Genomic DNA, 17,425 nt, shown 5'->3' with positions numbered 1-17,425 from the left:
ATGACCCCACTCCATTAGGGGGTAACTGTCAAAGTGTAATCTCTGTGTTTTAGAGGCTTGCTAAAGTGCCCCCCTAACCCTGTAAGTTCACACATGTAGCCTTTTTGTTTACTTAACTTGGCCAGCCTGTTCAAGGTAACTTTAACTAAGAAGGCCTGTCAAAGGCATCTAATTAGAGTGAAAGGTAACTTTTCTTTATGGTGCTGTGACGTGTATCCAGTCACTTTCCTATCCATATCAAAGTATCCAATCACCTTCCTGTGTATTGTGTTCACTCCCCTTTTGTGTATTCTATGTAACCCTAGGGAAATTAGCATTGGGTGTTCCTGTCTTGGGCACCCACGGATCCATGCATTTAATTGTAAATAAACCTAATTGCCCTCGCAAGAAACTGACCATTTGAGCCTTAATTGCGGATCGGTGTGACAGCATATAGAGCATAAAGAATCCTATTCCCTTAACAAATTGGCATGTCTTGTTATCTTAAAAAAATCCATGCGTTGGAAGGAGGGGAACCCACTTCGTTCAGCATGCACAGGGTTAAGTTTCCCAGCAAGCGGAGCGCTGGGCTGTGAATCCTTCCTCTGGCTCAGCCAATCAGCCCGCGTGACGAAAGAGAATTGGTCGCGGCAGGGGGCCGGGGGGGTAGGACCAGGGGCTGCGCCTGCCACCATGGAGAACCCCGTGGAGAGCCTGCATAAGGAAGCCACCTGCTCCATCTGCCTGGAGTACTTCCGAGACCCGGTCTCCATCCCTTGCGGGCACAGCTTCTGCCGCACCTGCATCACGCAGTGCTGGAAAGAGCGCAATACCAATTTCTCCTGCCCGCAGTGCAGGGAAGTCGCCCTGCAGAGGAACTTCAGGCCCAACAGGGAGCTGGGAAATGTAGTGGAGATAACCAAACGGCTGAGTCTGCATGCCTTCCAGGAGGGAGAAGACGGGGAGGTGTGCGAGAAGCACGGGGAGGCGCTGAAGCTCTTCTGCAGCGAGGAAGAGAGCCTCATCTGCTGCATCTGCAGGGAGTCCCGCGCCCACAGGACCCACCGCGTGTTTCCCGTCGAGGAAGCCGCCCAGGATTACAAGGTCACGCTCGCATGGGGCGCCGCGGGTCAGAAGGAGGGGAGAACGCGCGCCGCCGTGGAGCGGAACGGTGTAAACGCTGGAGGGGCGCTCAGGGACCCAGGAAGGCCCCCCGGGCATGTTAGAGACATCCGAGAACAGTATTTTAGGACCGAAGCCCTTGCAATGTCATAGTATTCTTAACCCCATAAAAGCCCGATGCCAAAGCATGGTTTCTGTGGAAGTTTTGCTGCTTATTTTCAGCTCTCTAGGAAGGTAGTGTTCCGGGCACGATGAGGTATCGCTATCCCATTGCAAGGGGTTTCCGTTCTGAAATATTGCTCTCAACCTGCCACTGTTTTTGGCATGTTTCGGATTTTTAAAAAATGGCCCTTTCCCCTCCAAGTTGTGCAGGATTTTACGCCATCCCTTTTAACCAAGGCTGGGTAGACTTCAGGCAATTCTCCCCCCCCCCTTTTTTTTAAGTTAGAACCCCAAAGTCCACCATGACTGGAGTAAAAGGCACACCCTGAGAATTAAAGAATTTCAGACCAGGAATGGATCACTCCTTCGTGGATCACTGCCTTGTTGTGGCGAGGGGGCTTGCATAGCACAATGAAGCTATGAGCTATGCCGTGCAGGGCCACCCAAGACGGACAGGTCATAGCAGAGAGCTCTGACAAAACGTGATCCACTGGAGAAGGAAATGGCAACCCTCTCCAGTATCTTTGCCATGAAAACCCCATGGACAGTACCAAAAGGCAAAAAGATAGGGCGCCGGAAGATGAGCCCCTCAGGTCGGAAGGTGTCCAATATGCTACTGGGGAAGAGTGGAGGGCGAGTACTAGTAGCGCCAGAAAGAATGAAGCGACTGGGTCAAAGCCGAAAGGACACTCAGTTGCTGATGTATCTGCTGGTGAAAGGAGAGTCCGATGCTGCAAAGATCTATACTCCATAGGAACCTGGAATGTAAGATCCATGAATCAAGGCAAGCTGGATGTCGTCAAACAAGAGATGACAAGACTGAATATCGACATCTTGGGAATCAGTGAACTAAAATGGACAGGAATGGGTGAATTTAATTCATATGACCATCAGGTATACTGCTGTAGGCAAGAATCCCTCAGAAGAAATGGAGTAGCCTTCATAGTCAATAAAAGAGTAGGAAAAGCAGTACTGGGATACAATCTCCAAAATGACAGAATGATCTCAGTTCGAATCCAAGGCAAACCATTCAACATCACAGGAGTCCAAGTCTATGCCCCAACCACTGGTGCTGAAGAGGCTGAAGTTGACCAGGTCTATGAAGGCCTACAACACCTTCTAGAATTAACACCAAAAATGATGTCCTTATCATCATGGGGGATTGGAATGCTAAAGTAGGAAGCCAAAAGATAACCGGAATAGCAGGCAAGTTTGGCCTTGGAGTACAAAATGAAGTAGGGCACAGGCTGGCCTGTTATTCCGGTTATCTTTTCTCTTGAATTTTGTCTCTTGAATTTTGTCAAGAGAATACAATGGTAGTAGCAGACAGTCTTTTCCAGCAACCCACACATTACACATGGACATCACCAGATGGTCAACACAGAAATAAGATTGACTGTGTGCTCTGCAGCCAAAGATGGAGAAGTTCTATACAGTTAATAAGACCAGGAGCTGACTGTGGCTCAGATCATGAGCTTCTTGTTGCAAAATTTAGGCTTTAATTGAAGAAAGTAGGGTAAAGCACTAGACCACTCAGGTATGACCTAAATCATATCTCTGATGAATATATAGTAGAGGTGACAAACAGATTTAAGGAATTAGTTCTGATAGACAGAGTGCCTGCAGAACTATGGATGGAAGTTCACAACATTGTACAAAAGATAACAACTAAATCCATCCCAAGGAAAAAGAAATGCAAGAAAGCAAAATGGTTGTCTGAGGAAGTTTTACAAATAACTGGGGATAGAAGAAGCGAAAGGCAAGGGAGAAAGGGAAAGATACACCCAATTGAATGTAGAATTCCAGAGAATAGCTAGAAGAGATAAGAATGCCTTCTTAAATGAGCAGTGTAAAGAAATAATAGAATAGGGAGGAACAGAGATCTCTTCAAGAAAATTGGAGATATGAAGGGAACGTTTCATGCAAAGATGGGCATGATAAAGGACCAAAGTGGCAGGAACCGAATAGAGGCAGAAGAACTATACAAGAAAGAGCTTAACGTCCCTGATAACCACGATGGGGTGGTCACTGATCACGAACCAGACATCCTGGAATATGAAGTCAAATGGGCCTTAGGAAGCCTGAGCAACAGCAAAGCTAGGGGAGGTGACAGTATTCCGGCTGAGCTATTCAAAATCCTAAAAGACAATGCAGTAAAAGTGCTACACTCAATATGCCAGCAAATTTGGAAAACTCAACCGTGGCCACAGGATTGGAAAAGGTCAGTTTACATTCCCATCCCAAAGAAGGGCAATGCCAAAGAATGTTCTGACTACCACACCATTGCACTCATTTCACATGCTAGCAAAGTTTGTTTGTTTGTTTGTTTGTTTGTTTAAACCATTTCTATGCCGTCCCATTCTCAAAATCCTACAAGCAAGGCTCCAGCAGTATGTGGACCGAGAACTACCAGAAGTACAGGCAGGGTTTCGAAGAGGGAGATGAACTAGAGATCAAATTGCCAACATATGCTGGATCATGGAGAAAGCTAGGGAGTTCCAGAAAAACATCTACTTCTGCTTCATTGACTATGCTAAAGCCTTTGATTGTGTGGATCACATCAAACTGGCAGATTCTTAAAGAGATGGGAGTTCCAGACCATCTTATTTGTCTCTTGAGAAACCTATACATGTGTCAGGAAGCAACAGTGAGAACTGGGCACGGAACCACTGATTGGTTCAAAATTGAGAAAGGAGTTTGGCAAGGCTGTATACTGTCACCCTGCCTATTTAACTTATATGCAGAGCACATCATGAGAAAGTTGGGCCTAGATGAATCTTCAGTTGGAATTAAGATTGCTGGGAGAAATATCAACAACCTCAGATACGCAGATGATATCACTCTAATGGCAGAAAGTGAAGAAGAACTAAAGAGCCTCTTGATGCGGGTGAAGGAGGAGAGAGCAACAGTTGGCTTGAAACGCAACATTAAGAAAACTAAAATCATGGCATCCGATCCTCTCACTTCCTGGCAAATAGATGGAGAAGAAATGGAGGTAGTGACAGATGTTATTTTCCTGGGCTCCAAGATCACCGCAGATGGGGACTACAGCCAAGAAATTGAAAGACGCTTGCTCCTGGGGAGGAAAGCTATGGCAAATCTAGACAGCATACTAAAAAGCAGAGACATCACCCTGCCAACTAAAGTGCGTATAGTCAAGGCTATGGTTTTCCCAGTTGCAATGTATGGCCGTGAAAGTTGGACCATAAGGAAGGCTGAGCTCCGAAGAATTGAGGCCTTTGAATTGTGATGCTGGAGGAGACTCCTGCGAGTCCCTTGGACCGCAAGGCGATCAAACTGGTCAGTCCTAGAGGAGATCAACCTTGACTGCTCTTTAGAAGGCCAGATACTGAAGGTGAAACTCAAATACTTTGGCCACCTAATGAGAAGGAAGGACTCCCTGGAGAAGAGCCTAATGCTGGGAACAATAGATGGCAAAAGAAGAAGGGGACGGCAGAGGATGAGGTGGCTAGATGGAGTCAGTGAAGCAGTCGGTGTGAGCTTAGGTGGACTCCGGGGGATGGTGGAGGACATGAAGGCCTGGAGGAATGTTGTCCATGGGGTCGCAATGGGTTGAACACGACTTCCAATTAACAACAACAACAAACCAGGAATCCAATTTGAGTATCGGGACTGAACTCAGGAGCTTATACAGAAAACTGCCCTGGTTACCCAAGTTTTCTTCCTCTCAACAGTGGGGCAGGGCTGGAGAACCTTTTTCAGCTGAGGGGTGGTATACAAGCCAAGGCAAAATTCTGTCTACTCGAAAGTAAGCCATAGCACGATAAGCTTTCAGGCATGCAACTGCAGCTCAACACCAACATTTTTTTGCTGCTGTTAAGCAGGAGGAGTCAGAAATCCATGCCGATCCTCTGTAGCTCTCAGAGTTGTACCTAGTGCCAGACATGGTCACCCTGCTTTGGAGGAGAGCGGCATAGAGGCTTATTCCTGCTGTATCAGGACCTTTAAATCTTGTGATACTACTTTTTCCCAAACCCCCTGGTGAGTGGGACCAGGGTTGGGCAGATTTTTTTTGGTATTTGTGGCAGATCCATTAGAAATACCCACAGAACAGCTAAAACCTAAATAGAAGCATTCCAATATTTTGAAATTAACTCTGCAATCCAGGCACCAGGGAGTAAGCTCCATTAAACTCAATGGCTTAGATCTGGATGTGGACATCCCATTGAAATTAATGAGACAAAGTCACCCATGTGACAAAGTCACCCATGTGAGTTTAATTTATACTGTTAATTTATATTATTTTAATTGAAGTTATTTATGTTTGTGAGCCGCCCCGAGGCTTCGGCGAATGGGGCGGCATAGAAATTTTCTAAATAAATAAATAATAAATAAATGTCTTACTGGTTATGATGGACCTGCTCTAAGCTCTCACCTTGGAGATGGAACCTCATTGTTTTCAACCTGGCTGACATGTTTCCGTGAGTCTACTCTAGCAATTCAAACATACTCCGTAGCTGGCATAGTAAAGTGCTGAGGGGAATGTAGGCCAAAACATGTGGGAGGCCACAAGCTGCCTACCCTTGAAACAGGGACAAATGTGAACTGTGGCACCCGGTTGTGTGAGCTCATACACGGTCAGGTCCTTGTGACAAAAGGGAAGCCTCATGCATCTCCAGCCCTGACCCCAAGGCACATTGGTCCTCTGTTTCCGAGGTGGATGTATTACCACTCGTTCATGGGATGAATAACTCTTAACACGGGCATTTGGAAATCCAGGCTAATGGATTTTTTATTTATAAACATCTTTATTAAGAAGCTTTTCTAGACCTCCTTAAAAGCCAGTTTAGCATGTGTGCCAAATGGTTTAGGTGTGACTAAATTGCAGCTTTAGGGTTGGCAAAAAGTTAAATCTAGGCTAGTTTCCAGTGGAGTGGACCTATTCGAGAACTAAAGTTCAGCTGCGGCTGATTGCTTTTAAAACAAGACGAAACAGAATAATCCAACTGCAACTTCCTTAGCAAGGTCCTAAGAATAACTCACCAAAGCAACTTTTGGTAATGTCGGGGACTCTGCGATATGGAGGAATTTCCTCTTGACTCTGCCAGCTCCTCAAAGGGAAAGGCTTTTCTCTGATGGGTGGGAAGTGTGGGCCTGGAAATTCAAACAGGAGCGACCAGATCATGTGTTCTCCAGGTGATTTCTTCATTAACTTAAGACTGAAACAAGCGGGTGCGGGGGGGGGGGGGGACTCACTGAGCCGCCAGTGAGTATTAATAACAGTTTAGTGCCTTCAAGGTGCCTGGCCATGTTCTTTTAGATATTCTAGCGGTGCTGGGGGAGACTGGACTTGTCACTGTCCCTTTCACTCTATCTGCCATCCCTCCCAGTCAACAACAACAGACAGACTGGGGGGATTAGTACAGGGAAGCATTTGGATGGAGCCCTGTAAGGCATGCTTTCCTCTGTGCATGAGAGGAGCCAGATCCGGAAATGAGTTCTCCTGCGTTCTGTGGGGCCCTGCTGTCAGGAAGAACTTTTCCCAGTCTGGTGCCTTCCAGATGTGTGGGATTGCAGTTCCCACAATCCCTCCAGCAGCTGTTGCAGGTAAACACACCTAGAGAGGACTAGGCTACGATGGCTGCACCATGAAGTGGGTCTAAGTTTATTCTTTACATGAGAGGTGAAAAATACACATGGTGCTTTGGATGATACAAATGATAGGTCCCTGCTCCAAGGAGTCTACAATCTAAATTTCCGAGAGGGAGAAACAGTGACAAAGTAGAAAGACGTGAAGGCAGCGTAAACAGGGAAGGAATAGGTAGGGTGGCCATGTGCCTTACTTTACAGAGATCACTCCTCTATTTTGGAGAGAAGCAGAAGACAGACCTCTGTTTGAAGAGGCGTCCAGTCTAAGCCTGGTTTATTGTTGTTTATTTCTCCAGTGGGAGAGCAGCAGGGGTCTTGAGGTTGTCCATAAGCGGTTTAGTACTTGGACGGCAGAGTGAGCAAGTGCACCACTCAGCTGCTTGTGGAAAAATGCATTTTGAGGAGGGAGTGGAAGGGAAGGAGAGAGGGAGGGAGCCGGCAAAGGAGGAGGCAACATCTTGGGGAAATGGCACTTGGGATGAAGAACTGAGCGACACCTGATGATAGTGGCTGCGGACTTGTGCCAAGAGGCTGCACATCTCCTTTGCATAGTGCAATCTGCACATATTATAGGATATCTCAGGATAAAATTGGAGGTCTCTTAGTACATACTACTAATTGAAAGACGACATACAGTTATCCTGCCCTTTTTGCTTAGGATGCAGTGCTATGCATGTGCAGGCAGAAAAAAAGGTCTATAATTATCTATTAATTTCTATACTGCCCAATAGCTTAAGCTCTCTGGGCAGTTCACAACAGCACATTTAAAATAACACTAAAAGATACAACATATTAAAACATACTAAAACCTCATAAAAAGTTTACAATGCAAAATTTAAAACCCAATTTAAAGAATCTTAACTGTTTAACAAATAGCAAGTCCCAGTAAACTACTTGAATGCCCTGCAGTGGAAGATAGTGAAGTTGGCTCCAGGAGGGCTTCAGTGCGGAGACTGTCCCTTAACTGAGGGACCATCACTGAAAAGGCCCTTCTCCTAGTTCCCACCACCCAGGTTCCCTTCAGAGGAAGCCCCCAGAATGTGATTGTAGTGTCTGAGTAGATGGAACACCTCTTCTGACTTTCATCAGTTATTGTGGTCCCAAGCCATGTAGGACTTCATAATTTCCAGCATTGCCCTGCCAGCTGGACTGAACCCACCCCCAATAAAATTCTGTGAATGTGGCAGAGGGATTACACAAGGAAATCCTCCTTCAGATCATTGTGAGTGGAAAAGGTGCCACTAGAAACAACAACTTGTGCAGCCAGATTCAAGAACTTTAAACTAGCTTTCTAACAAAAGCATCTTTCTTTCCCAAAGAATCTTGTTGGTTGACTTTTGTTCCCTTTCTCGGGTACTTTAGGAATTACATGTTGAAGAAATAGAATGCTGGAAATGCTCAGAGATGGAGAGGATTTTATTGCTATGATTGGAGCATTATAGAAACATAGAAACAGAGTGAGTCAGAAGGGGCCTCCTAGGCCACCTAGTCTTGACCCCCGGCTCCAGCCGGCTCCGCTCATGACATGCCCACCAAGTGCATGTCCAAAAATTATATTTTTATGCTTCTTCTTGCTAAATTAGATGCAGTCTGTTATGGGGGTAGACAGGATGGAACAGTTTATGATCATAAGCATATTTCAAAATTAGTTTCTCTTTGCTTAGAAAGAAGCCCAGAGCCGTCTGCAGAGCTTGAAGAAAGAGACAGAAAAGCTCCAGGAATTAAAACAGGCTGGAGAACTTAAACATCAGGAATATCTGGTTTGTATAGAATCCGACGGTGTGACTGAGCAAGGGATGTGGGCACATGTACATCCCAGGTCCCCACATGCAGCATATATGATCGTTTCCTGAGCATCTGGTTGGTGGCGATGGTGCACACAAGAAACCAGATGAATTACGAGACCTCAGATAGAGGATAATTGTATCCAATGTTAGGCCTTCTTAGAGAAGACCTATTGAAAGGATTGGGACTTTAGTTAGTCTAATATTGGATCTACCCCTAGAGTCCTCCTGGAGAGGTGTTCTGCGAAACCCAGCTCAAACATGGTACCTTGCCATCCCAGTGCTGTCTCTGCCCTGCCTGTTCCCATTAAATTATGCGAATGGGCTTTGGACAAGTCCAGCCTGAAAGCAAGTAAGCTTGACTCTGTGTTTCAGTCCACCCTTCCCCACCCCTTTGCCCTCCTAGGATAGCTGGGTGCAGCGTTGGGAAATGCGTTACAGCGCAATCAGAAGCCATAGGCTGGGGGAAGGCTGCTGCGGGACACGTGACTAAACAGAAAATGTTGCCGGAATATGACTAGGATCCTGTGTGACAATCTGTGGAGGGCACCGATGTGCTGGTCCCTCTTACAAACACTTTCCAGAATGCTCAGAAACGGGATCTGACTGCATCACACTTGCAACACTTTATTTTATATTGTTATCTTTTGTCTTTTAATTTATGTTGTGAGCCGCCCCGAGGCTTCGGCAAATGGGGCGGCATAGAAATGTTTTAATAAATAATAAATAAATAAATAAATAAATAAATAAACAAACACAGGAACAGAGCCCAGGATAAAGAGAACGGAGGCTACTGTGATAAGAGGCAGGACCTGTTGATAGTGGTCGGAGTTGCCAGAGACAGGGAACATACTTGGATCCAGTGCTATTTGAAAGTACACCTTTTCTCTCATAATAGTAAATGGGAGTCATTCACTGCATTGGAGAGAGGGAGATGGTGAGAGCCAAACTTACATTCCAATTCTGAAATGGTCAGGTCCTCACTGATAAGACTCCCTCAGAAGGCGAAACATGCATCTGTATGCCAAGCATGTTTAAACAAAGGCGCTCCCTCTTCCAATAGTCTCCAATAGCATAACCGTATAATGTTTTTTTGGGTTTTTTTAGTAAAAGCAAAAAAATAAATGCTGTAATGTGATCAGAAGTGTGCTCAGTGCAAGGAAAAGATGTATCTTCTGCTGAGAAACCTCTGCAATTTTAAGTTTTTGTCTCATGCTGTAGTATGTGATGTTTCGTGTGCTTCTACTTTCTAGCTTTTTGTTACTTTTGTTTTCCCTGCATTGCATTTTAGTTTATCAAAAAGAAACTTTGCATACACCGAGAGGTAAAATACATGACTGAATTACACAATTTGAATTTAATTACAGATTGCATTAAACATGTCAAGATATAAGAATGTGTAGAAATTCGTTCGAAGAAAAACCCCACAGGATCACATGATGAATTCCAGTATTAGGTCAGATGTCAGCGGTTCCGTTCACTCATAACAATAATTGGGATTGTTGTGAACGAGCCAGCGTGCCAGTACTGCTGAGATGTTCACCCTGCCAGCAGGAGCATCCAGACAACCAGGGATGCTCAGTGAACATGAAGTCTGAATGTGTATTTCAGAGTTATTTCTCTGGCTTGTTTCAGGAGAAACACGCCAGATTTCTGGGTTCAGACGTCACACTGAAGATTGGCGAGTCCCTGGGTTGTTTAGCTGGGTCCACTCGCTGGAGGTGCTAAAAGGAAGAGGTTGAGCGGTGTAAAATAGCAAGTTCTGCTGGCTCTGTGTAAACCGGGCCATTGATCCACCTTGAATGGTGCTGCCCAATCTTGAAATTGGTCCTTTGGATATTTTGGTCTTCCCAAAATACTGCCAATAGTTCAGGTTCAGTTCCCCACCTTTGAGCACTTTCATCCCATAACCTGAGCTCCTGTTGGGGGTCCCGGTGCTCTGGCCCATCTCTCTGCTGTTCCATCTCTTCACGACAGAGGCGGACAGAGGCTGAGAGGCAGAAGACTGTGTCTGAATTTAAGCAAGCTCATCACTTTCTGGAGGAGCAGGAGAGCCTCCTGCTGGCCCAGCTGAATGAACTGGAGAGAGAGATCGTCCGGCACCAGAAGAAGCACAAGACAATATTCGGTGAGGAGATCATCTTCTACAGCGCCCTGATCAGCGCGGGAGAAGAAAAGTGCAAACTGTCTCACCGTGAGTTTCTGCAGGTGAGACCAGGTGGACTCTTGAAAAAGGAATGTGCCACGTGCATTGCATAAATGGCAGGCTGAGGGCCTTTTCAGCGATGGCAGCCCGTCCTTGGAATGCCCTCCCCAGAGACGCCTGCCTGGTGCCAGCCCGTCCCTGCCACTGCCCTCTCCCTCCACAGCGGCGACGATGCTGGTTGGCTGCCCACAATTCAGAGAATGGTCGCCATGGCAGCGGCACTGTCGCTTTCCCTCCCCCTGCTGCCCCCTCCTCCCCCTCCACAGGCCACAACTGCAGCTCCTATCATCCACAGCATTCTTAGTGGTCATGCTGCTTGGGAACTGTAGGCTAACACATCACATGCTGGGGAAGGGGACCCCAGGCGTCGTGATTCTGCCACACTGGCTGGCCTTAGGCTGTAAGCAGCAGGAAGGTCATCCTGTTTAGACTGGGGCTTTGCCTGGGCATCTATGGCGCTCACTGGCTCCTGTCCTCAGCTGCCTCTGGCTGCAGGCCCAGATGCTGAAGAGGACTCTTGTATCTGAGACACACATGCAAAATTTCAGGCCCGGAGCCATCTATCCTTTGGTAATTTCCTGAATTTTATTCAGTTTTCCCCCTTAAAGTGTGAAATGCCCTTCCTCAGGTTCTGTTATGGACTGTAAGATCTTTAAAACTATACCATGCTGGCATTTTTCTTCGTTTAGGCCTGCCCCCTTTCCTTTGTCCCCACCCATCACCAGAATGTGGGCCCCTGGGAGCTGCCCTGAAACGGCATGCGGCCCCAGGCCGAGCGAGGTTCTGCACCTTTGCTTTGAGAGCAACACAGAACAAGAATGCTGTTCGTGTAACTTATCCCACCACAGCAGACTTGTGATAGGTCAAGGTGCAGCTTGTGACACTTCTGCTTTTGTGCACCTCTGAAAGCAGCATGAGTCCTCCCAGGTTCTTGATCTGGCGGCTTTTCCTGATTGGAGTCTTCCTACGTTCATGTAACCAAAGCTGCAGCAGCTACGTATAAGAGGCATGTAATGGAGGGGGCTGATTGTACTGGTTGGATCTGTATAGAATCCCCTTGGCACTTTTATTGTATTTATACCTCTATTATAGCTTGCTTTGTCTATTTTAGCTGCTTTGTACATCACAACTGTTCTGTCCAGAGACTTAGTAATGGGACAGCATAGAAAAACTTTAAATAAATAAAAATAATAAAAATAAAAATTATTATTTTTAAAGGAGACATGTGATGGCCAGCTTGAGGTAATCTTATTGTGTGGAGACAGCATGACACACGTGCTGTTTTAAAATACCCCCAAAGTTTTCCTCTGCCCAAAACAATTAGAACATACCCAGTAATTCAAGACATTTAGGGACCAATCAGATGCTCCCTGGTCGTGTCTGCAGGGCCATGGAATAGTTCAGATTCCCAGATCCCAGGCCAGAAGGGAAGAACCAGACCGGCTGCTTTCCAAGGCTAGGAATGCAATTTCGGGCGGGCGGGGGGGGTGGCATGGAGACCGGAAAGGGCAGGGAATTAAGTATCCTACACCTCCACATTTCACTTTTCTTTTCTTCCTCTCTCTTTAGGACATCAGAGGCACCTTAGGCAGGTATGTGGCCCTGATACCTACAACGTGAATCCTTGTCTTCTCTGAAAAGTGCCCTGCTTGACCCTAATGTAGCGGGCTTGCCTTAAAACATGTACAGCACTGCTGTCAGTTTTTAATGGGCAGTTCTGTACTTTTAACTGCTGCAAAATTAAGCCACCCCGAGGCTTTTTGTGAATGGGGTGGCATAGAAATTGTTTAGATAAAACTGTTTAAATAAATAAATAAAATAAACAGAAGATGTTTTTCTGGGCATGCAAAGATTTTAAAACTGTCAAAATTGTCCTTAATATTCTATTTTAAATGTGATTTCAGTATTTAAATGTAAACTGCTTAAGAGTGTTATTATCCTTAGCAGTATGTAAATACTACAAGTAAATCATAAAATAGAAAATAATAAGCAAAGGCTTAAAAGTAGATGCTTAGGAGTCTTAGTGTAATAGTGTTTCACAGGATGGTCATAATGCTTTCACAAAAGTTGCACTAAATAATAACTTAGATATCAAAGAATTCTGTTGCTTCCTTGTTAAAACAGATACTAGATTCAAAAGGAATCAGCTTCTTTTGCCTTGGTGGGGCAGCAAGGGAGAAGGCCAAGCCTCACTGTGCCTAGAACCACGCCTGGATGCCAAATCCAACCAAAATTTAGGGGCCCCTGTTCTACCCAGAGAAAGGACATTTGTTTAAACCGCTGTGCTGCTGGGCTGGTTGATCGGAAGGTCGCTGGCTCGAATCTGCACAACGGGGTGAGTTCCCGTTGCTCCGTCCCAGCTCCTGCCACACTTGCAGTTCGAAAGCATGCAAATGCAAGTAGATGAAAAGGTACCACTTCGGTGGGCAGGTAACAGGGTTCCGGGCACTTCGGAGTTTAGTCATGCAGGCCACTTGAGCACGGAGACTGTCTGCAGACAAGCGCTGGCTCCCTCGGCTAGGAAACAGAGATGAGCACCGCCCCCTAGACTGGACTTAATGTCAAGGGGAAACATTTACCTTTACCTTTAATTCATGTAGGACTTGAAAGTACTTTATGATTAATTCAGCAGCCGTGAATTTCAGTGGGTCTGCTCTGAGCACAACTAAGCCTGGCTCCATCTCAGAGAGTTAAAAGGAAACTTGAGCAAAATTAGTGCATAGCATCAGTTTAACTTCCTTTTCCCCTTAATGCAGTCAGTCTCTGGATTGCCCTGTTGTTTTTCTTACGACACAGGCTTCCAAACTTAGCTTTAATAAGTTAGTGATGTGAGAGGTCACATGGACTAAGCTCTGCCTGGTCATCTCTTGTCATCAGTGCTCTCAGGATTAGCAGCACTTCAAAACGTCTGGAAATTCAGTGTGATTAGAAGACACACAGGTGTATGTGACAGGTTGTGCTATCCATATTATACCAACTCTGTGCCTGAAAAAAGTGGTTGCAGTGGTCACTTTTTGGTCTTTCTCTACCAATTAAGGGGTAATAATTGACCAATTGAGCGAAAGACTAATCAGCAGCAAAGGGCCCTCTGTAGTCAGGGAATACTTATGGAATAATACAAGTACCTTCGTACTACTTCACATGCCCCAGGGCTTCCAGATTGGCCCTGGCTTGATTATGCCTCCCTCCGAGGTCATGCAAGCTTTATGAGGAGTACTAGTCATAAGGACGACCAGATACCAACAAAACAGTGGATAATGGGCATGATTGTTTGTTTTTAGGTTTGATAAGCAGCCGTTTCAGCCTCCAGAGGAGATGCCACAGAAGGTGGAAAAGAGGCTACGTGAATTCTCTGAGAAAACTGTTCTACTCACAGAGATCCTGAAGAACCTCAGAGGTACTCAAGATTTCTTTTGGACATTAGAAACAGAGCCTGCAATAAAATGTTGCAGTATGCAGTGTTTCTGTTCAGGCTCGTAAATGACAAAAGCAGCAAGATGACTTTGAGCCAAAGTTCAGCCTTTGAACCCAATAAGGAAACATCTGAGCATTCATCTCAGATGCGTAGGGGGCAGGGCAGGAAACAACTGCAGTTATATACCTTTCTTCTTTCATGTAGCTATACTTTGCTGCACTTACACGTGGGATTAATTAGGTAAGCAGTGCCCCCTGTAGTAAGCAGTCAGAAGCTGTAGTCAGAAGCTGTAGCTCGTAAGTGCATTCAAGTTCTGAAAACAATATTGTTTTTAAATTATGCTTCTCTTCTTTCCCCCTCTCCCCACCCCAAACACTTTTAGATTCTCTGCCATTACAATTGGGAACAGAATGGGGTAAGTAACTAGTGTAAACATTTAAGAAAACCTTGATTCATGCAGGTGTAGTTCTATAAGAAAACACTTACAGAAAGATATAAACTAACCATTCTGGCTGAAAAGGTGGTAGATCAAGCTTGAAGCATTTAGGTTTGACTTTTCTTCTCCTCTTTAAGCTACACTTAGAAACCATCATACAGCTTTGACTGTATGCCCAATACCACAAATGCCCAAGATTCTCTCATCTGAATTAGAATACTGACCAAAAATATCAAGTCATTGTATTGGCATCGATACCTGGAAGACCTGCTGAGAGGAGCTACTGTGAAACGCCCACATTGTTGATCACAGGCCTTTAGTGTGGCCATAAAAGAAACAGGTGTATGTTAACCTTAATAGCTGTGAGATACCTGCAGGGTCGCGAGGAGCCTCCGTGAAGTAGGACACCACCAGCTACCGGCCGCTATGAACCCCTCACTGTCCTTGAGATAGGGATCTGTGCACATCTTGCTGGGACTTTTCCCACCCACCCTCCTTTCCACTGCTGACAACTTCTAGAATGGAGGGAGGCACCTACAGAACCTGTTATGGGCTCATTTGTCCCTTGGCTTTCTGGCTGGGACCAGGCATGCCCAGATGCACAGGCAACTTGGAGCCCCGGGGCAGCTTCTGTTGAATGAGGAAGCCTGCAACTGGAACGGGGTGTGGAAGCTTTGCTTTGCTTTTGTACTGATCATCTACATTCGTGTGCTAAGTTTGATTCAATAAATGGTATCCTTCACACATGTTGTCTCATTTCCTCCAATTATCCTTAAGTCTGACATGAGGTGCCTTGGCTGGACTAGGCCCTTGAGGGAGTCCTTGATGACAGAAGTCCCCTTTCCTTCCTCCTCTCTTTCTCTCTGCAGTCAACGTTAACCTGGATGCTGAAACGGCAAACCCGCAAGTCATAATCTCCGAGGATCGGAAATGTGCCAGGTGGGACGTCACCCGGACTGATGTGCTGCATAACCCGAAGCGCTTTAAGTCCTCGTGCTGCGTGCTGGGCTGCGAAGGATATGCTTCTGGGAGGCATTTCTGGGATGTCAGTGTGGAGGATGGAGGCATCTGGGCTATAGGGGTGGCCAGAGGCTCTGTGAGGAGGAAAGTGGATCTCAAACTGACCCCGGAGGAAGGGATTTGGGCCCTCCAAGGAGATTTTGGTCAGTACCAGGCTCTCACATCTCCTGTGACCCCTCTGCCCATCTCCTGCACTCCCAAAAAGATCCGGGTATTTCTGGACTATGAAAGAGGGCAGGTGGAGTTTCTAAATGCCGAAACAAAGGATTCCGTCTTTGTCTTCCCATCAGCTTCCTTCTCCGGTGAGAGAGTTTTCCCTTTCTTCAAGGTGTTGCTTGCCCAGCTAACACTGGATAGCTGAAGGTTACCTATCCAAGTTCTCTTAAGGCAGATTAGTTACCCCTTTAATCCCCACTAAATTGTACTTGAAATCCAAAGGGGCCAAAGTGAGGATCATACTCACCCTTCCATGCATGCTGGTGAATGAAGTTTGGGGTCTGGTGGCTGAAAGTACAAGCCCAAAATGGTGGTGGTAGCTTACTCCAGATTTAGTTAATGTTGGTCACACTGGTGCAGGTTTTTGCATGCAACATAGACATGGATGAAGGTGCTAAAGTAGGCCTCTGGCTACAGCAGAGCTTTGAACAGTTGGCTTCAGACACACAGCGGTTCATGTGTGATGGGAGCTCTTGTCAAGTCACTCAACTCCACTCTTGTCAAGAAGTCAGCACTGAAAAGTCATTGGGTTTTGCTAACTAAGGCAGGGCCAAATCATCACCAAAAGTAGCCAAGATGGAAATGAGTTAGTTTTTACACCTGTCACTTTCTTAATGTTTTAAATGGTGAATGTTATTTATGTTTGAACATTGTATTTTAATGGTGTAATATATGTTGTATCTTCTTGGACAGAAAGGTGGGGAAAAAGTAATAACTCAGACCAAATTCAAATAGCAGCAAAGAGGCACTTCAGCATTCTGGACTTCATTGATGGTCAAGCATCGTGTAACAAACTTTGAGCAACCAATCAGAAGGTTCCCCCTTTCTGCTGCAAAGCACATCCTAAACTTTGTTTTTCAGGAGCAGATTTAAATTACCTGTGTCAATATAAGATGAGAATAACACTGAAGTCTTAGACAGGATTGTTGTGAGACTAATAACATTATAAAGCACTTTGAGCATTAATAAAATGTGACCTGTTTAATGAAAGTCTGTTTTTAATTATTCTGCAAGGGATGATGATCTTGCAGGAAAGGGTCACTAACAGTGACTCCATTGTGAAATTATACCAGTGGCAGAGGAGCTGAACTGACACAGCCTCTCTTACACAACAGGTGCTCAGCTGGGAAGTAAAAAAATACTCAGCACAGAAAATACCAAAATGGCAGGCCCAGTCACAGTATCCTTGGAGACACGGCAAGCAAAGGCTGTGTTGGCAAATGAGCCCCCATGCCACCCATACTTTTAGGCCAATGGACAACATAATTCACACTCATTGACTGGCTATGGGTTGAGTGTGGCTTCTTATTGAGTCATGAGTTGTTGCTGGAACATGAGTTATCCGAACCCATCCACACTAACCAACATGAAGGGAACCCATAGTTGTGTTGTGATCTGTGGGCTGTTCACCATGGTTTGTAAGTTGGTTCAGACAACTTAATAGCCACGGTTTATTAACAACTCATGTTTCAATG

At 45.6% G+C, this 17,425-nt stretch overlaps 1 protein-coding gene across 1 annotated transcript; it reads left to right on the top strand.

Moving 5' to 3' along the window:
* Positions 1–672: 672 nt before the first annotated feature.
* LOC123034414 (zinc finger protein RFP-like) lies at positions 673–16,929 on the top strand. The gene is made up of 7 exons (XM_044451737.1): positions 673–1,083; positions 8,538–8,633; positions 10,635–10,865; positions 12,433–12,455; positions 14,145–14,260; positions 14,661–14,693; positions 15,584–16,929. Exons 1-7 carry the CDS (start codon positions 673–675, stop codon positions 16,093–16,095), a joined length of 1,422 nt encoding a protein of 473 aa, XP_044307672.1. The 3' UTR covers positions 16,096–16,929.
* The last annotated feature ends 496 nt before the right edge of the window (positions 16,930–17,425 follow it).

This window comes from Varanus komodoensis, unplaced genomic scaffold (assembly GCF_004798865.1).
Source record: "Varanus komodoensis strain SLA01 unplaced genomic scaffold, ASM479886v1 scaffold6_4, whole genome shotgun sequence".
Taxonomy (NCBI): Eukaryota; Metazoa; Chordata; class Lepidosauria; order Squamata; family Varanidae; genus Varanus; species Varanus komodoensis.
This window is presented reverse-complemented; position numbering and strand designations above follow the sequence as displayed.

Excerpts from the sequence above, each read along its gene's own strand:
- LOC123034414 (XM_044451737.1), top strand. The coding sequence starts at position 673 with ATGGAGAACCCCGTGGAGAGCCTGCATAAGGAAGCCACCTGCTCCATC. Across the intron at positions 14,261-14,660 it reads GATCCTGAAGAACCTCAGAG|ATTCTCTGCCATTACAATTG; the intron begins GTACTCAAGATT and ends AAACACTTTTAG. Across the intron at positions 14,694-15,583 it reads ACAATTGGGAACAGAATGGG|TCAACGTTAACCTGGATGCT; the intron begins GTAAGTAACTAG and ends TTCTCTCTGCAG.